The sequence below is a fragment of the Phragmites australis genome, chromosome 5 (assembly GCF_958298935.1).
Source record: "Phragmites australis chromosome 5, lpPhrAust1.1, whole genome shotgun sequence".
NCBI classification, from domain to species: domain Eukaryota; kingdom Viridiplantae; phylum Streptophyta; class Magnoliopsida; order Poales; family Poaceae; genus Phragmites; species Phragmites australis.
The window spans coordinates 1,335,847-1,363,831 of NC_084925.1; the positions used below are offsets into that span (position 1 = coordinate 1,335,847).

The 27,985-nt window shown below is 41.6% G+C and overlaps 1 protein-coding gene and 1 pseudogene across 2 annotated transcripts; both read left to right on the plus strand.

The window, feature by feature from the left end:
• Positions 1 to 12,926: 12,926 nt before the first annotated feature.
• Positions 12,927 to 14,099, plus strand: LOC133917295 (rubisco accumulation factor 1, chloroplastic-like; annotated as a pseudogene).
• A 558-nt stretch (positions 14,100 to 14,657) lies between these two features.
• On the plus strand, positions 14,658 to 27,775 carry LOC133918267 (uncharacterized). 2 transcript variants are annotated; one of them, XM_062362058.1, is made up of 21 exons: positions 14,658 to 16,120; positions 17,078 to 17,371; positions 17,471 to 17,725; positions 17,843 to 17,975; positions 18,067 to 18,206; positions 18,289 to 18,922; positions 19,424 to 19,488; positions 19,567 to 19,668; positions 19,881 to 20,023; positions 20,685 to 20,740; positions 21,130 to 21,773; positions 21,877 to 22,067; positions 22,180 to 22,471; positions 24,125 to 24,412; positions 24,499 to 24,608; positions 24,808 to 25,132; positions 25,700 to 26,101; positions 26,307 to 26,544; positions 26,647 to 26,687; positions 27,085 to 27,271; positions 27,351 to 27,775. In XM_062362058.1, exons 1-19 carry the CDS (start codon positions 14,693 to 14,695, stop codon positions 26,670 to 26,672), a joined length of 5,766 nt encoding a protein of 1,921 aa, XP_062218042.1. In that variant the 5' UTR covers positions 14,658 to 14,692; the 3' UTR covers positions 26,673 to 26,687; positions 27,085 to 27,271; positions 27,351 to 27,775. The 2 variants fall into 2 exon arrangements, with proteins under 2 accessions (XP_062218042.1, XP_062218041.1); XM_062362057.1 differs by having other exon boundaries at positions 26,647 to 26,686; positions 27,129 to 27,271.
• Positions 27,776 to 27,985: the final 210 nt, after the last annotated feature.

A 27,985-nucleotide genomic window follows, 5' to 3' on the forward strand; every position in this document is an offset into this window, starting at 1 on the left:
TCAAATTTGAAACAATTCGTGAGTCTTTAAATACAGACAGGTTTTTATAAAATCCGTCTCGGTCTATCATACAGACACATACGAATCTTACAGGAAACCGTCTGTGATAATATCACAGATAGATTTTTCTAAATTTGTAAAAACAGTTAGACACATTCAGATGATGATTTTATTATAGACATATCTATCTTAATAATCGTCTAGGTATTTTATGAGTGATGGATTTAAAAATCCGTTTATGATATAACATCCGCTTTCGCTGATGAACGGCCCCTTGCTAACTACGTGCCCGTGTGCTTCTTTATTTTTCTCGATCATCCTGTGTGCGTGCGTTCGTGCGTAACAGAAGGAAGAGAACGTTCCTGCTTGGTTCATATGTTGGCATCATTATCTAGCTCTCTCATATGTTCTTGTTCTTTCTCATTTTATGTAGGCCGCGCAACATGGCTAGTTAGCTACAAATTGCACGCGCATTAAACAATTACATACAGCTGCTGCTTCGTAGTATACTTTTTTCGTCAATAAACAAGCTGGAACTAAACAAGGAGTTACGACCAAAGTAAGCTCCGGCGATGGCGTGACAACCAATGTATGCACGCTAGCTTAACAGTTAACGCTAGCCCTTTAAATAGATCATCTAGATTATGAGAATCATGTCTATCCAACACATTCTACCACCTACATCCTTAACCACATCAGCCGTGCGGAGCACTTCTACTTTATTTTTAGTAGAAAGTACGTGTGAGTGTAGTGTGCATGCTTAGTGATGTACATAGCCGTTGTCTCTTTTTAATGGAAAAAAAGCACATGATTCCATTGTTACCGTAAATGCATGCAACTTAATTTCTTTCTATGCCATCGATACATTGTTCTTTCTATAACCAATCTTGTTGCAGGTTAATTATTAAGGAGGACCTGAGAGATCGATCGACCGACGATCGGGAGACGACGATGAGCAGCGCGAAGACGTCGTGGCCGGAGGTGGTGGGGTGGCCGGCGACCGCGGCAGTGACGCAGATTAGCAGCGACAGGTCCGACGTGGCGATCGAGGTGATCCCGGCCGGCACCACCGTGGCGCCGGGGTACAACGCCGAGCGCGTGCGCGTCTTCTTCGACGCGGGCAACTCGCGCGGCCCCGTCATGTACACTCCGGTCGTCGGTTAATTAGGCGCCGCCGCAATGCTACGCAAGCAGTTTGTGTGCTTAATATATGGTATAATTTAGCTGGAGTGTCGTGGATTTAGTTAACGATTAATGTTACCTTGTGATTATATATATGATCTCCATCCAGTAATAAAGAAACTTCTGTCTACGAATAAAAGATTCATGGTTGCATTGGATACCATGGTCATCACGCACGCTTAATCACTTGATTAGCAGAGACCGCCTAAAAACACAAGTTCCTCGGGTCCGTGATACAACAATATGACGCTTCAAGAATAACTAAACAATTCATGACGTGCCAAGATAATTTATTCCAATAATCTTGACATTAGTATATAATATATATATATATATATATATATATATAAAATCGTGGAAACAAATATTTGCATGCAACTTAAGCTAGTGCGTAGGAGTAACACATATTTGTGTGCAGGGCGTCGCCGGGTCTCAAGGCACCATCAGGGTGGCCAGTGCAGCTCCGGCGGACGAGACTTTCAAATTTATTGCACTTTGTTGCTCTTGCCGCCTGCACTGTATCAGGGGCGAAGCCAGCGTTGGAGAGAGGGGGTGCAGAGCTCTTTACTGTTTATCGAAGCTACAATAATTTATTATTTATCAGAGCTAATTTTAGTAGTATTTTTGGATAGAATGGGTGCATGTGCACCACACTCCATCACCTAGCTTCGCCCTGCACTGCATGGCACATATTGTGTTGTCTCATGTCTCATGCTCTGTTTGTTTCAATTTTAAATTATGAAAATCATTTTTAATTGTGAATTATAAAGAGCTGAATTATGAAAACCTGAAAGATCAAAAGTTAAGGGTTGTTTGGCTACTGAATTGTGAGAGGCTTGGATAGCAACTTATATTTTGCAATGTCTATAATGCCTTTAGTTTTTGTAGTACATATTTCTCTTATTTATTCGTTTGTAGCTATTTTAGACATACGAATTTGCAGAATAAAATAGCAAATAAAATATAATTCATACTGCATTATTTTTTAACCATCAAGTAGCAACTGATACATCAATCATACAATTTTTTTTAGTCTATAAATTAAGAAATGTTACATCATTCATATCCTCGCATGAACAACCTAGTTTCTCATAGCAAACAAAGCATCAGCAAAGTTATCACGAAATGTATTCATGTGTTAATCTTCATCTCCTAATCTATTGCCACCACTTCCATGATATGAAGATCTTTTGACTGTTGGAATGCAGTTTTCATTTTAATCACACATCTCAAAGTATTGATCACTAATAGCACTATCTCGAATGAAGTTACGAAGAGTCATACATGCAATTATTATTTTTGTTTGCTTAACCATAGGATAACTTGACAAATCCAATAATTAATATTCTTCATTTCATCTTCAAAACATCAAATGATCGCTCAATCACATTGTGAAAAGATGAATGCAAATGATTATAATTTTCTTTTTTACCACTAGGCGATGGGTCTTGTCGAAACTCGTGTAGATGATATTTCTCCCCTTTGTATAGAGCTAGATAACCCGATCGTTTAGGATAGTCCGAATCAATAAGATAATATTTTTCTAACAAATAACATTCAACATGAGGCATATAGTCTTTACTATGTTGTAAATGAGATGATAACGAGACGATATACAACCATACCTTGTGGAGGATGTAAAAATTTATCGTTATATTTACGTCAAGCATCATTGAACATCTTCATATCATGTACCGAGCCGGGCCATCCGGCAACAATAGAAATGAACCTCATGTCAAAGTCACATATGGCCAACACATTTTGAATCAAAATATCCATGACGTCACACATGTGCAACCAAATTTGTCGAAGGCACAACAACAGGTATATATGTACCATCTATTGCACCTATGCAGTTATTAAAATGTGGTGCAAAACGAGGATCTTGAAGCCTAGCATGCACCGTCCTAAACTCTGGGTCCCTAGGTTTGATAATATTCGCTGCAAGGAGATTGACAGTATCCAACACATGAAGGAGTTTCCTACTAATTATTTTAGTTGACCTCTCAAACTGATTTGCAACTTGGGTAAATGACTGTGGAGTCCCAATAATCCATAAAAACATACATAAATATTCAATAAAACTCATACGTCTTGTTGACTTCAAGCCATAATTTGACACCAACAAGTCATCAAGCCTATAAAAAAGCGGTCTACTCATCCTAAACATGTTATAGCCATCTCTAGGATCATTCAAGATTTTCATAACATATTCTCTCTTCTCAGATTTTGTTTAAGAACGTGCTACCATAGTACATACCAAAAGTACCTACTATTCCTCCATACTGTTTGAGCACATCCAGTTGACTATGTGCTAGCTCTAATATTTCATCATCTCCATCACTTTCAGTAGAACTCATCTACAAACAAATAAAAAGATAAGTTACACGCTGATATGTAAGTTCATGAAGCAATAATTCATAAAACAAACAAGGTTCAGATAAATATTACATAACAGTAGCTAGGTTCATGAAACAGACTAGGTTCAAGCAAATATTACATAATAGTAACTAGGTTCATTGAACAAACAAGTTCCAAACAAATACTCCTAATTTTTATTCTCCTCGCACCACCTCTTCAACCAATTGAGCCTTATTTCATTTGAGGACAAAGTGTTGAATACATCAGCCATAAAATGCTCCTCACTTCCTTCTATTGCCCTAAACTCCACCGCCAAACTCATCACTTGCTTAATGGATTCATACCTCATTTCGCCCTGCAACACCTTGTTGGCAACAACACTAGAGGATTGCATATTATCCCATATACCTTTCATTATCTTAACTATGGGGTTCTTTCTTTTCTTCGAGCTACTAGCACTACTGTTAGTACCACATCGCTTCAAAGAATTAGCAACATTTCTAATGCCGGTGTTGCCTTGAGGGCTTGCAGCAGCCAATTTTTCGACATCAACCACATTGTTTGTGTTCCCTCTTACTCCTTCACCGGGAACACAAGAGGAAGAATAATCCACTGCACTATGCTCAAACATCCTCTCAAGCTCTAAGAGAGACTCAGGAGGTCCATTCTGAAGCTTCATCCATTCTCCATGATTCTGAAAACCAAAGAAGATAATATCATGTAACTTATGGCACAATAGAATTAATTGTAGTAATGGGTATATAAAAGTGAGTACCTTTGTGTTCTCTTTCCACCAACTATCACTTGCGTCCACCATTCCTTTGGTACTATCTCATCCAAGTCCAGTAATTTTATTGATGGTTAGCCAGAAAGTATACGAACCCTTCAACGAATCCCATTGATTTTTAAATTGTGTTTTTGAGTGATGCTTCCCTGTCCTAGCGAAGAACTTATTATGCAAGTTCTTGTATGCTTTGTTAGATAGTATACAAGAGGCATATTCCTATCATCTATTTCTTGCACACAAATTTTACAAAAGGTCCTGGTGTGATAGGAATCCCAATTTGCCTTATCCCAAACAAAGTCTTCCATCTATTTGTCACAAACAATTAAGTAACTAATAAGGACGTATCAATTGACAGGAATTACGTAACTAGTAAACAAACTGTAACCATTTAATGACAACTAAAAAGGAACTAAAACCCTGTCAAGATCTAAAGTTGCATTGCCAAATTAAAGGAACAAGCTCATAATTGTTCTTGAATCAAGCAGTAAATATATACAAAGATGGGTTACAGTTAAATCCGTGTAAAACAGATTATGAAAGCAATACCACGACTACAACTATTTCCTGCAGTTTCAGAAGTGCAGATTGTTCATGCATCTATTTCTTGCACCATCAGGACTACAAATGCATTCTAATGTTTCCATCTTATTTCTACTTTCCAGATAAAGATTGGAAAAGCAGTCCAGCAAAAATTGACAGAGCACCATCCACTCTGTTATGCATGTGTATACATAAACACATCATATCATCAGATAAATCCACACAAAGCTAACCTCAACAACCAATTTTTGCAGGAAATCACACAAGGGACATCAAGATCCACCAAGAGGAAATATCAATCCACCTATGGGATCACACAATTTGAGGCACAAAGAAGAGTTTCTCCATACTTTCGGTCAGAGAGAGTAGAAAGAAGCTCTGAGCCAGAGTAGACCTTCCCCCATGGCCCTCAGCGATCTTCCCTTTGCCCCCTCGCCTTCCTTGAGCAGCACCACCAATCATCCCTTCTCCGAGCTCCTCCTCTCTCAGAAGAACATGTTGGAACCCTAACAACTCACCTCGCGAGATGAAATGCAAGAGGGGGAGCGGAGGAGAAAGAGTAACTCACCTTCCTGCGAGAGAAGCCATCTGAAGGGAATCGAGGACGTCTTAAAAGGAGGGGTGAATTAGGACACTTAAAACTATTAGCTCCAAAACTTTCTCACAAGATAAATCTATCTCAATTTCTATCTAAATGTGCTCTAGGCTTATCTAGTGTGTCTACTTCTACCGCTCATAAGGATTGAAAGGTAAATTGCAAGAATGTAAATGCGAAAACGTAAATGAGGTAGAGAGACAAACTCGGCACGAGGGATTTTTATCCCATGGTATCGGTGGCACACAAGCCACCCCTAGTCCACGTTGGAGCTCCACAAAGAATATGCTCTCGATCGTCAAGTCTCTTCCGATCACGGTTCTTGAGATACCAAGTCACCAAGATAAAGCCTCAAGCACGATGAGCCACCAAGGCGAGGCCTCACCACTAACCTCTCTTCCGATCACTTGTACGTCGTCTTCACTTCGGAGCTTTAGTCACAAAGACAAGGGCCTCCGCGCCCCGCACAATCCTCTTGTTTCCGCTTCACACCAAGTCGGAGGGTCAACAAGTTACCGGTGAGTCACAAAGACTCCAAGACGTCAGCGTACCTCTCGGTACACTTTTGGATCACTCCTTGATCCACACTCTAGGTTGCAGCACCTAGCAACTCTTCTCTCTAGGCCTATAAGCACTAATCACTCACTAATGGTGTGCTTAATCGCCTTGGATGAACACTTTATGCTCTTGGATGGATTGGATGTCTTCTTAGGTGTACAAGAGTTTCTCTGGACTCCAGCACCTTCAAATGACTGAGTGGAGGGGTATAAATAGGCTCAACTCTGTGAACTAGTCGTTGCTCCAACGGTCACATTCTTTTTGTACTCACCGGATGGTCCGGCGTGTGCAACATTACAAGCACCGGACTATCCGGTGTGCACTCTCTAAAAACTAGCCGTTAGAACTCCACTGTAATTTTTGTGAACATCGGAGTATTTTTCATTGTGAACACCGGAACATCCAGTGTGCATACGGTGTCAACCGAGCCATTTGCAACCTCTCTAGAAAATAGTCCGGTGAGTTCATTTTTGTGAACACCGGATCATCCAGTGAGGCATATAGATTTTGGTGCAATTTTTTTATGGACACCAGACCATTTTTCTCTGTGAGCACCAGACTATCCGGTGTAGCACCGGACTATTTTTGTTAAGAGCACCGGATCATCCGGTGAGGCAAATTTCAGCAGAACAGCATTATGTATTTTGGGCATAACTTTTCGCTCCGAACTCCGATTTTGATGATCTTAGGCTATATGGAAAGCTTGTAAAGTGCTCTACATAATTGTACAAAAATCCATCCTATTTGATCATATCAAAAATTCATGAAACAAGTCCAATTCATTCCTCTCTTTGTTCCGGCTTCAGTGACTTCTCTTTTGTTGCATCTATGAGACCTACTAAAGCATATACTTGACAAAAATGTTAGTCTCATTGACTATATTGTTATTAATCAATAAAATTACATACATGCCCTAAAAGGGACATGTTTGCTACAATCTTCCCTTTTTTGGTGATTGATGACAACACAACCAAAGCATGAGGCAAATGATAAAAGATACCAATTGTAAAGGAAATGATATCAAATTTTCAAGAGCACAATGCATTACCTCTTTGCTTGGATGCATGGTAAGAACAAACTATGATACCAATTGTAAGGACAACCATGTTCTTACCAACAGTATGTCCCCCTTTTTGTTGTGGCTGCTATGGAGATAGCTCTTCCTCTTTCTCCATTGCTACTATCTCCCTTGATCGACCAATGCAAGAGTTTCTTCTTCTTCTCCTTTGTCAACTAAATTCTCCTCCTTTGTCAACCTGAGCATCTTGCATGTTGCTTATCACTCTTGCATCTTGCTTTGGTCATCAAAATTCTTTCTCTTTGTCAACAATCTCAAAAAAGCTAAAAACACATGTTGAACTCAAGGAAAAACGTTAAAGCACATGGGAGAGAGCTTCATGAATCATGATCCGATAAAAGATGGTACCACTTGTAGAATGCAATTTAAAGGATTATGTGGATACCAATTGAAAATAATGAGCAATGGATCATAATTTAAGAAACTCACATAATATGATCTAACCCCCCCTATATGTGTGTATATATATGATGAGAGTAAAACATATGCACAGCTAGACAATATGACAAGTTAGGAAGTTTAAGCCATATTATGCATGGAGGTAGCTTAAATGTACGAATGAATTGACAATGATACAAATTGAAGCGCTTAAGCATTGCATAACTCTGGGGGCTTGTTGATCACTTCATAAGACTATAAAAGATATCACTTAAAACACATGTTAGTCTCAAAATCACAACCCATAAGATATACTCCCCTGAAAGTGTGCATACAAGTGTTGAATACTTGTAAGAGATATGCACTTGTTATTGATAATAATGGAGAATTTATCATATGGATTGGTTTATGGCACATAAGAAGTACTAATTAAAGAGCTAGTGATTATTAATTGAAGGATTAGTGTCATGAAAGAAACCTATAACTAATAAACCATGTAAGTTGCTCATAGGAGAGAGAAAGAAACACAAGCAACCTACCATATTTAAAATCTACACTAGGCATTGCAATGAATTGAATTAAGCACATGCAATCCTAGGCAAGGCAAAGATATCAATTGAAAATATTTTATATCTAGTACCTTTCACCTTTGGATGGGGATTTGGATATATGATGATCATGATCTTCATCAATGCGTCCAATCTTGTACACTTGGCTTTTTGCTTGATTTTTCACTTAATCTTGTATGTCAAGTCTCCAAATCCCCGAAGACCTGTGGACTTTAAGTTTTCTTTGGAACCCAAACCGATTGGGGATTTTTCATGTTGGTGATGTCCTTGGGCACCTAAATTGGTTGGTTCCACCCCCGATCCTTTCTTCCAACCATGTGTGCAACCACTTTATCATTGTTCTTCTTCTTGAGCTTGTAGTGGTTGACATTGATCTTGTTCTTGTAGTTGGGATTGGTATAGATGTTGGAGGTCTTCTTGGAGAGGTTTAACATCTTCTTCTTCTCCTTGGTCTCCTTCTTGACTTGTTTGCATTGGAAGGACTTGTGGCCTTCTTGATGGCACTTAAAGCATGTCACGGTGGACCCCTCCGTAAGCTTCTTCACCATGGTGGCATGGTTATCTTGAGGAGGTTGGATATAGTTCTTGCCTTTTAGTCTTGCCAAGTCCTTCTTGAGCTTCTCCACTTCTTGTTTGATCTCACTATTTTCTTATGCAATGAGTTTATTAAATGATTCTACAACAACATTCTCAATGCATTTCTCATTGCAAAAGGGTGAGCTAGATAAATCAATTAAGTCATCACAAGAAGTGGAAGCATCTACCTTAGGTTTTAAATTAAAGAAAGAGGTAGATTGCTTCAAAGGGACCTTAGGTTGAGATTCAATGCACTCAAATTTAACCGTAAGCTCTTCATGCTCCTTGTTTAGCAAATTGAATTTGCACAATAATTATTCATAATTAGAAACAAAAGTAGCATGAATGTTATTAAGTGCATTGAATTTTTTAAGCTCTTTAGATGATTTTTTAATGGCCCTTTGTTACTTATTTATCAAATCAATAAGTTCTTCTTGAGATGGTGAATCCTCATTGGATTTATCATCACTTACATCGCTTTCTATACCTTTGGTCATAAGGCACTTGTGAGATGACTTACGCGATGACGATTTGCATAATGACGACCTTGAGAAAGAGCTTCTCTTGGAGGAGTGGGTGGTGAAGCTTTCATCACTTGAGCTTGACTCTTCATCTTCACTCACCCATCTTTCTATGCTTGCAAATGCTTTGCTTCTTCCTCTTGTCTCCCTCTTGTACTTGGTCTTCTTCTCTTTCTTGATATGACCAATTGTTTTGACCAAGTCTTTTAAAAAGATTGGATGATCAATCTTTGCATTGATCCTCTTGATGTTCTTCTCCACTTGTAGCATGAGCTTTGCCATCTTGGGATCAATCTCTTCATCACTTGAGATGCTTTGATCATCTTCTTCTTCGCTCTCTTCATCTTGATCTTCATCATCTTCACTTGAGCTTGACTCTTGCTCTTGTCTCCTCATCTTCGTCTTTATTTGTGAACATGATGCTTGCTTGGTTATGAGGGCAAGTTTCTTGGCGTCGGATAAGGTAGAAGCTTCAACCCCCATGTTCATGATCATCTCATGGGCGGTGATCTTGCCTAAAATTTAGCTTGGAGTCATCTTGCTCTTGTCGTGGTTGTCGTAGATGATAGAGATAATTAGCTTGTACTTTGGAAGAAGAGCTTAGAGTATTCTTCTCACCACTTGAGCATCTTCAATCTTTGTCAAACCGAGCCCATTGATCTCATTGATAAGAATATTCATATGTGAGTACATGTCATTAGCATTTTCATGGGCAAGTTATTTGATGCTATTAAGTTTAGTCACAAGAACATGATATCTCTCATTGCGCACATCCTTTGTGCCTTCATGTATTTCAATGAGACTAGTCTAAATATCACGTGCATTAGTGAGAAAATATACTCTATTGAATGCATCAACACATAAAGATGATAAAAGGATACTCTTTGCTAAAGCATCAAATTGTTTCTCCGCTTTGGTGATGCGTTCTTTCCTCCCCTCTTCGATGACCCTCCAAACATCTAGAGCTTTTGCTTGTAAATAACATGTCATTAGAATTTTCCATCGGGGGAATTAGTGCCGTCAAAGTGTGGAGCACTACCAATATCCATCCCTAACCTCGGATGTCACAACTCTAGGCGGTTAAGCCCAATTAAAGAGCACGAGGCTCTGATACCAATTGAAGGGAATCGAGGACGTCCTAAGAGGGGGATGAATTAGGACACTTAAAACTATTGGCTCCAAAACTTTTATAAGATAAGCCTATCTCAATTTCTATCTAAATATGCTCTAGGCTTATCTAGTGTATCTACTTCTACCGCTCATAAGGATTGAAAGGTAAATTGCAAGAATGTAAATGCGAAAACGTAAATGAAGTAGAGAGACAAACTCGGCACAAGGGATTTTTATCCCGTGGTATCGGTGGCACACAAGCCACCCCTAGTTCACGTTGGAGCTCCACAAAGGATATGCTCCCGGTCGTCAAATCTCTTCCGGTCATGACTCCTGAGATACCAAGTCACCAAGACAAGGTCTCAAGCACGATGAGCCACCAAGCCACCAAGGCGAGGTCTCACCACTAACCTCTCTTCCGGTCACTTGTACGCCGTCTTCACTTCGGAGCTTTAGTTACAAAGACAAGGGCCTCCGCGTCCCCGCACAATCCTCTTGTTTCCGCTCCACACAAAGTCGGAGGGTCAACAAGTTACCGTCGAGTCACAAAGACTCCAAGACGCCGGCGTACTTCTCGGTACACTTTTGGATCACTCCTTGATCCACACTCTGGGTTGCAGCACCTAGCAACTCTTGTCTCTAGGCCTATAAGCACTAATCACTCACTAATGGTGTGCTTAATCGCCTTGGATGAACACTTTATGCTCTTGGATGGCTTGGATGTCTTCTTAGGTGTACAAGGGTTTCTCTGGACTCCAACACCTTCAAATGACTGAGTGGAGGGGTATAAATAGGCTCAACTCCGTGAACTAGTCGTTGCTCCAATGGTCACATTCTTTTTGTACTCACCGGATGGTCCGGCGTGTGCAACATGTACTCTCTAAAAACTAGCCATTGGAACTCCATTGTCATTTTTGTGAATACCGAAGTATTTTTCATTGTAAACACTGGAACATCTGGTGTGCAGACGGTGTCAACCGAGTCATTTTGCAACCTCTCTGGAAAATAGTCCAATGAGTTCATTTTTGTGAACACCGAATCATCCGGTGAGGCATATAGATTTTGGTGTAATTTTTTTTGAACATCGGACCATTTTTCTCTGTGAGCACCGGACTATTTTTGTTATGAGCACCGGATTATCCGGTGAGGCAAATTTTAGCAAAACAATATTATGTATTTTGGGTATAACTTTTCTCTCCGAACTTCGATTTTGATGATCTTGGGCTCTATGGAAAGCTTGTGAAGTGCTCTACATGATTGTATAGAAATCTATCCCATTTGATCATATCAAAAATTCATGAAAGAAGTCCAATTTATTCATCTCTTTGTTCCGGCTTCAGTGACTTCTCTTTTGTTGCATCTATGAGACCTACTAAAACATATACTTGACAAACATGTTAGTCTCATTGACTATGTTGTCATTAATCACCAAAATCACATACATGCCCTAAGAGTGACATGTTTGCTACACCATCGTCGGAGTTAGGAGAGGACCATGGGGGCAGCGATCGAGGGAGGCGCGGTCGGCGAGGTCGGGGGCGAGGAGGCACGCCGGTCGGACGGGGAGCGTGGTCGGCGAGGTCAGGGGCGAGGAGGCGCGCAGGTTGGCGAGGAGCACGCTAGGCAAGCAGGGAGCGTGCCGGTCAGCGGGGTCGTCGGGCGACGATAGGGTTTCTTGAGAGGGAGGGAGCGAAGGAGTCAGGGAGCTATCGGTTGGGGGCGCAAAAGGGGGAGGGATCTATAGGGGTGGTTTAGTGGCAATTGCGGGTAAATTTCATCAACTTTGATGTCAAGTTTTGTTTGCCCATCCCACACAATCCAACAGAAGTTGGGGAATCTGATTGTGGATTGTGGCATAATTCGGCCCCAGATTGTGGATTGTCAATTCGAGCCGTTTGTTTCGGCTTTTGGCTTTTGCTATCAAAATCCAAAAGCAAAAGCGGAAACAAACAAGACCTCAGTCTCTCTCTGTGTGGCACCATGTCACTGTAGTGCTCGTGTGACGCAATCTATTTTTGCAACTGCTGGTATATGTATGGTTCTATTGGAATATTAGATGGGACAGGATGTGTCCTTCCAATTTTATATAAAAAAAACTTGGGTGTTTTTTTCTGCTGAGCCTATGATGAATGATTAGTGGATAAGAAGATGGTTAGGATATGTTTGGTTGCTCGAATCTCTCTCTGTCGGTTCGTTGAATACGTATAATCTTTTAAAAAAAAGTGTGTTTGTTATTCGCATCGACTGTTCCAGTCTGGTCCGATGAACACAAATATACGGCCCGATATAATGGGCCTCGGCCCAGTTGCTACCTACAGTCTGGTCCAATGAATACGAATTAAGTTTTTTCCACTCTCTTCGTTGGTCACTCTTCAAATACCATCTACTTCATTGTCTTTACATATTTGCCATTGGAGAGAGGAAAACTCTTACTCGTGTGCCATTTTGGCCTATTTTCGTTGCCACCTAGGCGATCCAACATGCGAGGCATGGAAAATGACTTCTCTCTGCCCCTGGTTGTGAGTGGGAGGCGCTGACGGAGCTGCGAGAGCCCGGCGGGTCCAGCCACCACGCCATCGCCAAGTACATCGCCGATCACTTCTCCGGCCTCACCGCTCGCCACGACGCGCTCTTCTCCGTCCACCTCTAACGCCTCAAGCCCAGGGCCTCCATGCTCTCCCTCTCCCACCCGCACCCGAATACGTCCTCCACCGCACAGCGCCACCGCACGCCCCGCGACCGGAAGCTCCTCTTCACCTCGCCCCCGATGGCACTGCCAGGCCAGCTCTACTAGCCCTTCCATCCGCCGCCGTCGCTGTTGCCAGCCAACTACTGCAACCTCGACCTTAGCTAGCGGCTCGAGGTCCTCCAGGACCGCATGGGCCAATGGCATGAGTACGCGCCCCTCATATCCGCACTCACCTGGGATGGGTTCACGCCGTTGTCCATCGAGGAGGCCACGGGGATCTCCGGTGTCGAACAGAACCACCTCCTCATGGCGGCACAGGTCCACGACTCGCTCCTCGATGAGAAGGCATTCCCGGCCGACCTCGTCCCCTTCTTCGACTAGTACGGCACGCCCGAGCTGCGGTTCATCAACACCCTCTAACGCACCAACGCCACCAAGCACGCCATCGACAACCAGCTCGACCCCAAGAGCATGCGGGAGCTGGCGCGCTCGATGAAGGACTTCCAGCACCGCCGTGGGGACGACGGCTGGGAGGCCTTCACGGGGGCATCCCCCGCCGACTGCCTTGTTTACGCACGGTTCCGCCAGTCGCGGGAGGCCATTGACATTGAGGACCAAATCGCGGAGCTCGAGTGCGCGCTGCATGTGGTCAAGACCGAGGCGGCCAGGGCGCGAGTGAAGCTCGAGATGGAGCGGGCCAAGAAGAAGGCCATTGGGGAGGCGGTGGAGGATGCCGAGGACGACCCCAGCGTGCGCCCCGTGGTGACGGTGGTGTGGCTACAGTACGGCGATGTCGCTGAGGTGTCCACCGTGCTGCTGCTCCCGGTGGTGCAAGAGATTGATGGCGTTGCGGCTGTGGACGACGCACCAAGGCGAAGCAAGATGGACGTGGACCTCGACATCATGGAGGTGGACAAGGGGTGGGTACGATCGCCGGCGTCCAATTCCATCCTCGCCGCCTCGCCGTCTCCGTCGTTGTCGCGGGGGAGGAGGACACTACTACCTCCCGAGACGAAGGCCCTGGCGGTGGCGGTGGCGGTAGCAACAATGTCAGACGACTTCGACGATGACGATGCGAGAGGACGAGGCGGGGGCAAGGGCGACGACAGTGTGGGGGGCAGGGCGGCGATGGAGGAGGGCAACGACACTGGCTAGAGCAGCACATGACTCGAACAGGGCCCCCCTCAAACAGAACCAGCCAAGCTAAAACAGAAGTGAAGGGGTAACTTTGTCATTTCTCTTATCTTGCCACGTTGGAGTGTCCAGGTAGCAGGAAAAAGAGATAAAAGTGGCACATGAGTAAAAGTTTTTAGTGGCAAATATATAAAGATAATAAAGTAAATGACATTTGAAGAGTGGCCAACGAAGTGAGTCGCAAAAATTTAGGGCCTGTTTGTTTCCAGTTGCTTCTGGCTTCTGCTTCTGTCAGAAGTCCAGAAGTCAGAAGTCAGGACAAACGGGTTTGCTGAGAAGTAGCTTCTGAAGAAGCTAAAAGCTGCTTCCGAGGAAAATGAACTAGAAGCTAAGAAGCTCGCTGAGAGTAGCTTTTCTGAGAAGTTATGTGCTAAGAAGCCAAAAAATTATTGTAGAAACCAACAGTATATTTTCAAAAACAGCTTTTAAAAAAACTAAAAACACAAATCTCAAAAACGCCAAAAACAGAAACTCAAAAAAACATGCCCTTAATTTGCCCGCAAACCGGAGACAAGCAAGCAAACCGACGCATCGCGCAAACACAGAACCTTCGGATGTCGACTTCGTCGCCGGCGATGGCGTCGCCGCCGCCGCCACCACGGCACGAGCTCGACCTCGACGCCTTCCTCCCCTCCTCTCCAACCTCCTCCACAGCCTCCGACGCCGACCACCGCCGCGCCGTGGACGATCTGCTCCTCCTCCTACCCTCGTCCGACTCCGATGCCGAGGAGTCCAGCCCTATTCCCAGCACCAGCAGAGAAATTTTAGCGCGTCTCCGAGCCCCACCGCCGCCCGCGTCTTCCCCTAAACCGTCGCCGTCGCCTTCTCCTACCCCATCCGCGTCCGCGTCCCCGAGGAGATCCGCATCCGCCTCGTCGTCGGAGACCCTCTCTTCACTAGTTTCGAGAACCTTCTCGAGCAACGGTGCCTCCTCCTCGTCGTCGAAGCCGCTCCCCTCGCTCTTCCGCGGCGTCCGCCCCAGCCCAAAGCCAGGCGCCGCGCTAGCCGCTGCTGCCGCAGCATCCCGCGCCGTCCTCACCCCGCACGCCGCTGCCATTAAGTCCCGCCGATCAGTCTCGGCGCCTGTCGAGAAGCTCCTGGAGGATGGCAGTGGCTCAGAAGCCTCCGAGGAGCTCCCTTCCACTGGAAGCTTGGAAGCAGAGGTAGAAGAGAAGCGGAATGTGGAAGTGGTTGCTGAGGCGACCAATCAAACTGCTGGTGGGAGTGGGGGTGAGGAATTGGAAGAGGAGAAACATGGAGAAGTGGGAACTAAAGAGAATTCTGAGCCTACGAAGCTGGTGGAGGCAGTTACTCTGGATTCTGTAGTTGCGGAGGATTTCAGTGGGCATGAGCAGGTTGATGATGGCAATTTGGCAGAAATCAACCAAGTTGGGAATCGAATTGGTGCTCTCGATAATGAGGAAAATGCAGACGACCAAATCAGAGCTGATAATTGCTTGGAGTCTGGTCAGGGTGTGTATCCAGTTGCGGCTGTTTCCAAGGAAATTTTTTATGACGACCAGGAAGCTGAAGGATCCGACAGTGTCATGGAAGAGCAAGTGGAATCTGAGAGCGACATTGATAAGGTGATCGAAGAAAGGATGGAGCAATTGGAGATCAGCAGGAAGGCTGAGAAGAATGCAGAGAAGAAGCTGAAGGCGTCAATGAAACCGTTGGAGTGGGCAGAGGAGCTTGAGAAGAGGCAGGCCTCGTTTGGGCAGCACTGGGAGGAGGGAGCAGCTGCGCAACCCATGCAACTAGAGGGGATTGGAAAGGGCCCACCAGCTATCGGATACATGCAAATTGAGATGGATAACCCTTTAACTCGTGCTATAGCCTCACCGTCGTTTCGGACGGACCATGGCTCTCCCCAGGTGCTGGCAGTTCATAGGAGCTATATAGCGATGGGCACGTCTAAAGGTGCTGTCATCATCATTCCAAGCAGATACTCCATTCATCAAGCTGATGATACAGACGCAAAGGTCAGTCATTGGCACTGGTGCCAATTATGCATATTTGGTTCATGCTATGTGGTATAGTTCAGATTTCGTCTTCAAGATGTAGTATCATGTGGTATTTGTATGAATTTTGAGATGATTCTTTCGAGAACACTGGATGCTAGGTATCTCTCAGTTGGTGTTATAATTTCAGTGGAAGTCTTACCTTGCTCGTCTTGATGGGGACAATAATATGGCAATGCTTATGCTACTGTAATGACTCTATTTTGAATTTGTGCATCATCATTGTGCAAAGGAGCTCTTGTGATTAGAATAACACTTGCACCTCACAGAATTAAGTTAATCTGAATCTGAATTTAGTTTGGTGCAAGTAATGAACTAACTTGGCAGGCAAACATATGGTATCCATTACCGTACCAAAATTTGATACGAAGACAACATTTCGGTAGAACTGTCAGAATTAAGCCAGATCCTAGATTTTGACTAGAACATGCAGCAAAAAAAAAAGGTGTTACAATCAGAAAGTTGCATAAAACATTAAAAAATAATACAAAAAATCATAAGTCATATATGACCACAGAAAGATGGCACAATCAGAATGGCATGTACATCACGCATGCCAGTTCTGTTAGTAAAAGGCGTTACAGGGTCCGTGTTGTGTTCCTTAAGTAATGTCAGCACAATGGATCACTGTTTTCTCTTTTCTTTCTTGCTCATTGGAATGCTATTACTGTTTGAAGATAATGCATCGACTTAACTAGCTGCTACATTGTACATATTGCACCTTCCATGTTTTTTTGTTAGTCATGAGATGTTATCTGCACATATGATATTAATCTGAGGAATCAATGTGCAAAATCTTGTTGGATGAACTTGAATGAGTGGAAGATATTTGGATAGCTGTTTTAGATTGGTGATTTTGATGTTTTATAAATTATGTGAGTTGATCTTTGAGGTTACAAACAATGTTTTGAATTTCAGATGCTGTTGTTTTGGAACCAAGGTGAGAAGACTCAATCACCAGTGACTGCCATGTGCTTTAACCAGCAAGGGGATCTTCTACTAGTAGGATATGGTGATGGTCACATGACAATTTGGGATGTACAGAAAGCTGCGGCAGCAAAAGTCATATACGGTGAGCATACAGCACCAGTAGTGCATGCTTGTTTTATCCGCCAATCTAAAGCCATCACTGGTGATTCAAAAGGGGTAGTTCTATTGCACACATTTTCCATTATCCCTGTGATTAATCGCTTGACTGTCAAGGCAACCCAGGTATGCATATTTTTCCCCACTATGCATGAATTAACTAACTCACTAATTTTCATGTTGAATTTACATCTGGTCTGACAAAACCTAGCTACAATTTTCCAGCGCCTTTTTGATGGAAATACGGGAATTGTGCTCTCAGCCTGTCCTCTTCTAGTGGATGAATCCTTTGGTTTTAGCAACTCATCTGCCCAGGGAAACCAAACAACTTCCTCTGGTGGTGGTCTTGGCAGCATGATGGGAGGTGTTGTTGGAGGTGTAGTTGGAGTAGATTCCGGATGGAAGTTTTTCAATGAAAGTTCTTCTCCAATGGAGGATGGTGTTGTAGTCATGTTTATTATGCATCAACATGCTCTTGTGGTATGAGCAATTATAATTCTGGGAACATGTTATAAGATTTTTTGCTATCAGATACATTATGACCATTAATATCTGAACTCGTGGACTGGCCATAATGTTCCATGCTTTGCCTGTTAGGTTAGACTCCGTACCAACATTGACCATGTTGACCATATTGAGACCTTCTCTAGACCAGATGGAGCACGAGAGGGCTCCATCGCTTATGCTGCATGGAAATACACATCATCCTTGAGTGATTCATCATCACTAGGTAAGAATTGGCCTTCTTTCATGGGCTTTGATTGGTGCTTCTTTATTGTGTTTTTCAAATTTCCATGGACTAAAATATGACGATGCTATAGATGAAGAACGACTATCGTGGCTTGCACTTGCATGGGACCGCCAAGTGCAAGTGGCGAAGTTTGTTAAAGCAAAGATAGTTAAACACAAGGAATGGAAGCTTGATAGTGCAGCTGTTGGTGTCGCCTGGTTAGATGATCAGGTATGCAAAAGGCCCTTTTCCTGTCATTCATTTAATTTCTGTTCTCTACTTGGTTGCAAAATTAAATCTCTTTTTTCTTCAGATGTTAGTTGTCCTTAATTTGAGAGGACAGCTCTGTTTGTTCTCTAAAGATGGCAGTGAGCTTCGCAGAACCACCTTTGTTCCTGATGGCCTTGTGTTTGATGACACCATTCTGCACCATGCACATTTTTCTAACAGGTTTGGTAACCCAGAGAGGCATTTTAACAGTTCGGTAGCAGTAAGAGGTGCTACAGTGTATATTATTGGGCCAACCTTTCTCACAGTTTCCCGACTTCTTCCGTGGAAAGAACGCATTGAAGCACTAAAGAGGGCCGGTGACTGGATGGGTGCACTGGACATGGCAATGAGGCTTTATGATGGTCAAACGCAGGGTGTCGTTGATCTCCCGAGAACAGTTGATTCTATTAGAGAAGCCATAATGCCGTACTTAGTAGAGTTGCTGCTATCATATATCAGTTATGTCTTCGAATATATTTCAATTGCATTGTCAAATCATACCGGGAAATGGGGAGAATCAGATGGCCTGATAGAGGCTGATAGATCCTTGTTGACACAAAGAGAGGAACAATATGCTCGTGTAGGAGGGGTTGCAGTTGAGTATTGTGTCCACATTGGGCGTAATGACATCCTTTTCGACACGGTCTTCTCAAAGTTTGTTGCTGCACAAAGTGGGGGTAGGTTTGTTCTAATTCACTCGTAAGGAACAGTAACCTTTCATTTTGGTTTAACTCTAAACTTTATTTTATTCATGCCTTGTGAAACACTGCATTGAGTATATCCTTTTTAGATTGTTCTTTAATACACATCCTGTGATCTTCCTTGAACTTTGTCCATAAAACTAGCCATGCGATATGACAGTTGACACATAATCATGCAAAGGAAGATTTTTTTCATGCTTTTGATCTAAGCCGCTGGATCTCTTCTGAGTTTTAACAGATTCCATAGCACTACTTGTGCTTTCATTTTTTTCATGGCCCATCACTGTTCCTTTTCCTGTTTTTGGAGTATTTTTGCTTGCACTTTGAAACTCCATAGGCTTATTGGTATGTGGAATCTAGTTTAGAAACAAATTGCATATGTCAAGATACATGCTGGTTGATGGGATGGTGCATGCACATGTTTCTGTTGTTAAATTGTTGCTAACTTGAAAAGGGCTGAAATGACATGGATAACAGGTATATTTCTGGAGGTACTAGAGCCCTATATATTGAAGGATATGCTTGGTTCTTTGCCACCTGAGGTGAGCAGCATCAGGATTTACTAGCGCTAGCACACAAACCTGGAAATGAATACGCATATGTTCCAATCTTATTTGCAGATTATGCAAGCGCTAGTAGAGCATTATGGTGGCAAAGGATGGTTGCAGCGAGTTGAACAATGCATTCTTCATATGGATATTTCTTCATTGGATTTTAATCAGGTATAGATGATAGTTTTTATCTAAGTGGTGTAAGAAATCTCTCTATATTACCTTGTACCGCCTTGTCGGACATGTTCTGTTTCCTACGTTGACAGAGAAAAGAACATTTTGTTATTGAATTTCTTCTGGTTCCATTTTTGTAGTTTGAACCAATGAACCATGGTATTGCTCAAGTTTGCCAACACATTTTGTTATGCTTGTGTTGTATGCAGGTAGTCAGACTGTGTCGTGAACATGGGTTGTATGGTGCACTAATTTATTTATTTAACCAAGGTTTGAATGATTTCCGTACTCCTTTAGAGGAACTTCTATCAGTCATTCAGAACGCCAATAGAAAAGATGCTTCTTCTACTTGGTATGTCACAATTCTGGCTTGTGAGAGTTGTATGAAACTTGCCCAGAGAAGCCAAGCACCATTCTTACGTATAAGATAATACAATTATGTGTTCATAAGTTGTTTATATGTGACTTGATCATAGTTTCAATATTCTGAAGTTCCTGATAAAATGTTTGTTCTGGTAAGTTGAATTAATCTGAATCTGCTGATTCAGCAAACACCATTCTCATATATAAGATAATACAATTTTTTTGTTGTCCATAAGTCGTGGATCGTGAATTGAGTATGGTTTCGTTATTCTGAAGGTCCTGATGAAAATGTGTTTTCTGGTAAATTTTATTAATCAGATTCTAATTCTTAGCAAACACCATAGTTGTTCCCTATCTTGCTTTCATTTTAATTTAATAGACTAAAACCAAATGAATCATGATTTTCCCTCATTATTGAGTGTGCACAGATGGAGGATTCACTGATACAATGTAAAAATTGCAAAAAATTCTCAGTGCTTGTGAATATAAGAGACGAGGATTTTACATTATTATGTGGCCGGACTTGTTTAATTTTTGTTAGATATTCCTAGTGCTATAAGCGAAATTGATATATTTTTACCAGGTGTTAGTCTATTACTAGCACCACATAGAAAGCTAATATCTTACCCTCTATTGCTTTGTTGAAACAGCTACAGGATGCTTGTTTATCTGAAATATTGCTTTCAGGGCCTGGCATTTCCTCCAGGTTAGTGCCTGTGCTATTTGTGGCACATAATTTACCATTTTCATTAACTCAATGCCATTTAGTACGTAATTGAACCACAAACTATGTTGTCCCTGTGCTTATTGGGCTTTTGGTGGGCCAACAATTTTGTACATTTTGTTAGTAAAACTATGTGTTGAAAACTTACATGATTTCATAAAATTGGAGAGTTCAACTCTACCATAAGGTTGATGTTTTGTCACTCATGGGGATGTCTGTACACTTACCAACAGGTTCTTTTGTAGAAGTAGAAACGCATACTATGTTGCTATACAGAGTATAGAACCAGGAATGTATTAAGTTGCTACACGCAATGCTCTTATATTGTAGATTGAACTAACTGAGATGTTCTTACATGATTTCTTTTTCAGGGCATGGAATAATTCCCCAATCCCGCCTTCTCTCAGTGAGAGAAGAACTTCTGCAATTTCTGCTTGAGGAGTCTAAGTCGCTCACTTCTGAAGTATTTAAGGGTTTCAATGCTTCTTGCGGAAAATGCCCCAAAATATGCTATCTGCTATGGATGGATACAGAAGCCACTCTGGAAGTTCTCAAATGTGCTTTTGCACAGGACAGTTTTGAACCTAGAGATGGCCCTTCTAGTACTATTGATGCATCTGTCTCAGAGGATGACGAGGGTATTAATGCTGGAAGCCCAGAGACTCGAAATACTATGGTACAAAATGTAGTGGACGCCATCATTGACATTGTTGGTTTGGAAAATGAGGTGATTCGATCCATTGTTACGGGTACTGCTGAGTCAGAATTTTGGCCTTCAGAGAAGGAATTTGGTTATATAATCGAGTTTGTGTCCTCTTTTGTCTCCAGCAAAAGGGCTAATGCATCTAAAAGAGTTGTTATGCACATTCTTACTTATCTCACTTCGTCATATGATGATACAAGAACGCCAACTCAGAAAGAAAAAGAAGTTCTTCAAGTCTTTAATGCAGTTCCCCGAAATGACTGGAATTCTAATTTTGTCTTGAATCTCTGTTTAGATGCTCATTTTTATCAGGTTTGCTGCCACTATTCTTTTAAATTCACTTCTTTGATGTTAATGTAGCACTGTTGCTTGAAAATATCAGACTGTGAATGAAAACATTCTTGTTACCGTACAGGCCTGTGGCTTGATATTTACGACTAGAAATCAGAATTTGGCTGCATTAGATAGTTACATGAAGGATAAAGAGGAACCATTCCACACTTTTATCTTCATCAATAAAAAGTTGTTCGAATTGGCGGATGATGAAGCGTCATCATTTCGTTCCACAGTAATATCTCGTTTTCCTGAGCTAGTCAAACTAAGCAGGTAAATTTGTTAATTATTTACTGACTAAATCATATTCCTCACCTTTGTTTTCCTTGCATGTTTGTCTTTGAACTTAATGTGCTCATTCTCTCTTCTGCCTGAAATTTATCAGGGAGTGTGCATTTGTCTTAGTCATTGATCATTTCTATGATGAGATCCAGCAAATAATGGCAGAGCTTCGTTCTGATCGATACAGCCTATATCTTTTCTTGAAAACTGCTATTGAAGTACAGTTGTCAGGAAAACTTGATTTCAATGAGCTTAGTGTCAGAAACAATCAAACTGTTGAACTTCAGTACTCTTCCACTGACATTGAAGGTTATCTGCAGAGGTTATCAAATCTCCCCAAGTTAGACCACAATCCTGTTTCAATCAATGACGAGTTAGTTGAACTATATCTGGAGGTAAGTGTAGTGATAGATTTTTGAACTTAAGGACCTTTTAAATGGTATGGAGCATTTGATAGTCACTGTAAATACGTTAGTGCTAACCACTATATTATACATTAAATTTTGTTCAGAACAACCTATTCATCTATTGGCAATGAGAACAGTGAATTGTCAGAAACATAATGTGGCATTATGGAGCAATATTTACTTTGCAAATACAATAAAATGATGAGCAGATCTCAACAAGCTATGTGGATTGTTGAGAACGATAGTAGATGAAGGTGCGTTGTGGTGCGCGGCCGGAGCTATAGGTCTCTGGAATCTGTTATCAGGGTAGCCTAGGGCCTCCTCCTTGTGGTCGTTTGGGTCGTTTTGTTATTTTCTGTGGCACGCATGTTTTAATTTGTAATGGGTGGTCTGGTATTGTACTTTGTTTCTCTTCTTAAATGAAATGACACGCAGCTCTCCTGCGTGTTCGAGAAAAAAAGGTCTCGACAAGCTTTGATGCAACTGTTGCTCCCTTGTGGGTTTATATCTAGACGATCTTCAGAAGCAACTTAGTCTATGTTATCATGGTGTAGCCTGGTCTGTGCCAAGTTGTCCAGTTGGCTGGAAGCAGATGCAAGGGTCTATTGTGACTGGCTGGAGTTAGGTGATCACTTGGACGAATTAGGCATCGACTGGGGCAGTTTGGTGTCGCCATGGGCATCGTGGCTGGATGACTGGAGGTGTGAAACTCCTAAAGAGTCATGCCAGATGTGCAAATGAGAAAGAGACTTCAGATCTGAGTATTGATACTTGAGAGAGAGTAAGGGGTGTGAACTGTAAAGTGCAAACCCGAGGTGCTGCCACTCGTTGCCTGCCCCTCTCCCATGCTGCCTTCTTGATCTGCTAGTGCTGCTCCCCGCTCTTTTTTTTCTTTCTGCTTGCCTATCTGCTTAAGTTTCACCATCTAACTGTCACCTAGGTACCCTGGCGCCTTGAGCTCGCCGTGACTAGCCAGAATGCTGTCATCAAATTGCACAAGAAACCTCCAATGAGAGCAATCTATGAACAGTTATTAGAACAGTGAATTGCTAACCATGATATGGAACCAAGAAGCAATATTTCCTTTGCAAATACAGTCCAATTACCAGCTGCTTCCTATAGGCTTGGTGTTAGGCTCCCATGTGGACTTGTATCTAGCATATCTTTGGAGTTCGGAGTACTTGTGTAGTTCAGGTTTTAGAGTTGATTGTTGGTTACCAAGGAAAAGTCCTAGTGGGATATTATGGTTGGAACTCAGATATGTAGTGTTTTCACTTCTAACATGTGTTACTTTTACTCTAGATCATATTCATAAAAATGGCAGAAAATGAAGGATTCCCTGTCTGTCCTATACTCCTAGTGCAGTGTGGACCAGTTCTTGAAATAGAGATTTTATTATGGTTATGTGGAGCTTTGGAACCTTAGTATGTTTAGAACTGTTGTCCATTTAAGCAGTAATTGCTTTGCAGTTTGTCTATTTTGCTGTGGAGACTACAATTGTGCTATATTTTCTAAGAGACGCAAAGTTGGTCTTTCTGAAAGTACTGAAACATGTGATATATAAAAAGTAACTCTAGTGATCTCGACATGTTCCACATGATCTTCATCCTCTCTGTTAATCAAACAGACCTTCTTTCACAGCTTTTGTGTCAGTATGAGCGAAGGTCGGTTCTGAAGTTCCTGGAGACTTTTGACAGTTACAGATTGGAGCGGTGTTTGCATCTTTGTCTAGATTATGGTGTTACAGATGCTGCTGCATTTTTACAAGAGAGGGTTGGTGATGTTGGGAGTGCCCTTGCACTTGTTCTAGCTGGACTTGATGAGAAAATCAGCCTATTTATCTCTTCTGTGGAAAATTCTTTCTCTGGTGTTGCATCAAAAAGTATCTCCGAGACTAAGCAACCAGACAATTTTCTAGAAATGAGTGAGGTTTATTTCTTGTACCCATTTGAATTCTTGTCCGGATTTGTAACCTCTGCTGTATTGGTATTAACATATTTAACATTTTTATTAAGGCCCATCCCGTGCTTGATGCATTACATACCTCCATTGGATTGTGCCAAAGGAATTCACAGCGCTTGGACCCAGAGGAGTCTCAGTCCCTTTGGTTCCAACTGCTTGACTCGTAAGTTATGCTAATACATAAATACTTAAGATAGAAAGTATTTCTCATGGAAATTGAAACGGAAGTTAATATTATAGTGTTGCAAAAATATTTTGTATGGCGAATCTATTGACATTGTTTGATGAAGTCATATGTACATATTTATCTTGTCTGATAGATATCATTTAATGTGTTCAATGTCGTTGTGTTATTGATTCAGCTTCTCAGAGCCACTGAAAAAGTTGTACGGAAGCAAGGATGCAAAATGTGCCCGGTCCAAGGGGAGTGAAACACCAAATGAACAGCCAAAGGGAAAAAAACTATCACAGCAAGTGAGGATTTCGGCTAAAGAAAGTTGCTTGAATGCTCTGTGGAAAATATTTTCACAATTTGTTGGAGAAATAATAGAGGCAATGGCTGGGTATATACCCCTACCAGCAATCATGGCAAAATTATTATCCGACAATGGAAGTCAAGAGTTCGGTGATTTCAAACTTGTGATACATAGAATGTTGTCTATGTATCTTTACGAAAAAAGAATACTGGTATGACCATCGTTTCTCATTACTTGTAGGTATAGGCGGTAATTACTTACTCCATTTGATGCTTTGTAGCACACCGTAGAAGATCATTGGTAATTGTTTAATGACATGATTATATACTCATTGCAAGAGAAAATTGCACTGTGTGTTCCATGCTGCTGTTGCATTAAGCTGTGTTGACTTGTACTCGTCCTAAATAGTATGCTTGTTACTTTGTTATCAACCCTGGGACCAAGTAGGAGATACAATTCATAGACATGGCCTTGAATTTTGTTGTTTCTTAATGCTACAGCCTCTTGATGTCTTATATTAGATATTTTTGTTGCTGATCTGATCCATTTTCCTACAGTGACATCTTGAATCATTTTTTTGTTGTGCTCAAGTAAATCTAATGTTGTTCTTTAATTATTGAACTATTCACCTATCATATTTCCTATTACATTTGGAATACCAATCAACTTGAAGGCCAAATGAAAAACATCACTGTTTTTATTTGCTGATGGTCTTCCTTAATTTGTCTGATAGAAAAGATTTTCTAGCTCCTCTAATACCTTATGCACCTACCTGCAGGAAACAGCTAAGTCGGTAATTGAGGATGACTCATTTTATACTTTGAGCGTACTAAAGAGAGGAGTTTGTCATGGATTTGCTCCGCAGACTTTTGCATGTTGCATATGCAACTGCTCACTTTCGAAAGAAGGTGCTATGTCAGCCATACGGTTATTCAGTTGTGGGCATGCAACACATCTTCACTGTGAGTCTGAGCAAAGCAGATCATCCAATAGGGAATCCAAAGATGGATGCCCTATCTGTCTCTCAACAAGTAGTGCACAAGCCCGGAACAAATCACCTATATCTGAGAATGAGCTTGTGAATTATTCTGGGGCTGAAAATGAAGTATCACATGGCATACATCACATTCATGAAGCAGATCATGCTGAGAGATCTCGTGGGCTTCAACACATGTCACGGGTATAGCTATGTTCAGATGGTCTCACTGGTTATTTCTTCTATTCTTTTTTAAGAAAAAAATTACCTTGTATCATAAATCTCTCAACTATAACCAGACACCTTCCAAAAAGTAAAACTGATTTTTATGATAGATTGAAGCCTTCTAAATGCTGTTTACCTTCTATCATGTCTCTTCTAATGGTTATGTGAATATTTCCTTTTGCAGTATGAAATACTGAATAATCTTCAGAAAGCACAGAAGACCTTTCATATAGAAACTGTACCTCCATTGAAACTTTCACCACCATCTATATATCATGAAAAGATACAGAAGAGGACCATTTTGGCGGGGGAGCCCAGCAAACATTCAGTTAGAAGTCAAAAGCCCCAGAAAATATGGCAAATGAAGGAACAAAAATCAAAACAAACAGGGACTCGGCTTCCGCAAAAGTCAAGTGTACTCCGTGAGTTCACCCTCCATTCCATTGACTTCATAGGCATCAGTTTAACTGTATTGGTTCAATCTTGGTTTTTGTTTGCCTATTTATGATTTTAATCTTCTGCAGGTTCTCAGAAAAGTCAACTACCGTAGTGTAAAGATTGTATGGTACAGTCCAACAACTTTGGTCCTCAAGTATCCTTTTAGTACATTGTTTTTTTCCTTATTCTATCATCTATGAAATCTCTACTGAGATCTTAAGATCAATTCTAAGAACGATGAGGTATCTTTAGATTTGTTCATTTGATCGTATTTAGGCTGAACTTAGCACTATAGTAGCTTTCCAAAACGAAACCTCCATTTTTGGAATCTGTGCAAAATACCTGATGCCACAGTGTAGCACGGCACGACATAGTTTAATGTTGGTAGATAGCGGCATCTAATTATCATCTAGTTTTATTTTCATCCAGTGTTGATAAATAATTATATACAGTTATCCTACTGTCCTACGTTGTAAGCTTACTCAATTATCAGAGCTGCCAACATTTATTCTTGTTCTGCACAGGAACCAGATTCAAACTGATTATCGATTTGCTTCATGTCATCGCGGCTATTGAAGCTTAAAGGGTTATTGGTTTGTGAGTGTGGTCGAGCTGCTCATCAGTACATAATTTTCATCTTGGTGATGCGTCCAAGTGTTTTGGTCCTTTTGGAGTAGTGCCATTCTTTTTCTCCCTATACCCTGATCAAAGGTGGCAACTCTGGTTCTTTCAGCTTGTTAATGCCTTACTGGTCTTTATCTTACTGTGTTTCATCATCCGTTTATTTCAGGTTTTGTGGAATTCGTATTTAGGATGCTTTGAGCAAGGGAGGAGGGAATTCGTATGAAACCAAGGCGAGAGCATATAAACTCGACCCCGTGAGGCTGTAACTTGGAGCTAGAGTAATTTGTAACAGAAACTTTCATGTAGTTCATCGTGACGGGTTCCTGTCCTGTACAGAGCTTACACGTGATGGCATGATCCTTAGTCCATATACTTCACTTCACGGTGACTTGCTTCAATTCATTGTAAAATTAGTATAAAGGCAGCACCTCTGGCATGTATAGCATGATGAGTAACCACGACTATTGATACTAAAACCCCTTAGCCGAGCTGGTATATTTTTGGCTTTGATATCAACGCAACTGATCGCACTGGCGTACAGAACAGTGTCTTTCTCTCTCTTTGGATATAATAAGACACAGAACTACACTTCTGGTTGGAACTTGCAAGTTGCAATTAGCAACACACGCCATTAACATGTTGTGAGGCCTCTATGTTGTGAAAAGTTGTGAAATACTCATTACATTGTCTTCAAAACATACTTAAATTATCATGATATTTTACTTGAGGTGTAAACTCATCATATGGCATGTCTAATTATTCATAAAGATTGTTGATCAAGTTACAATAATTTACTACACA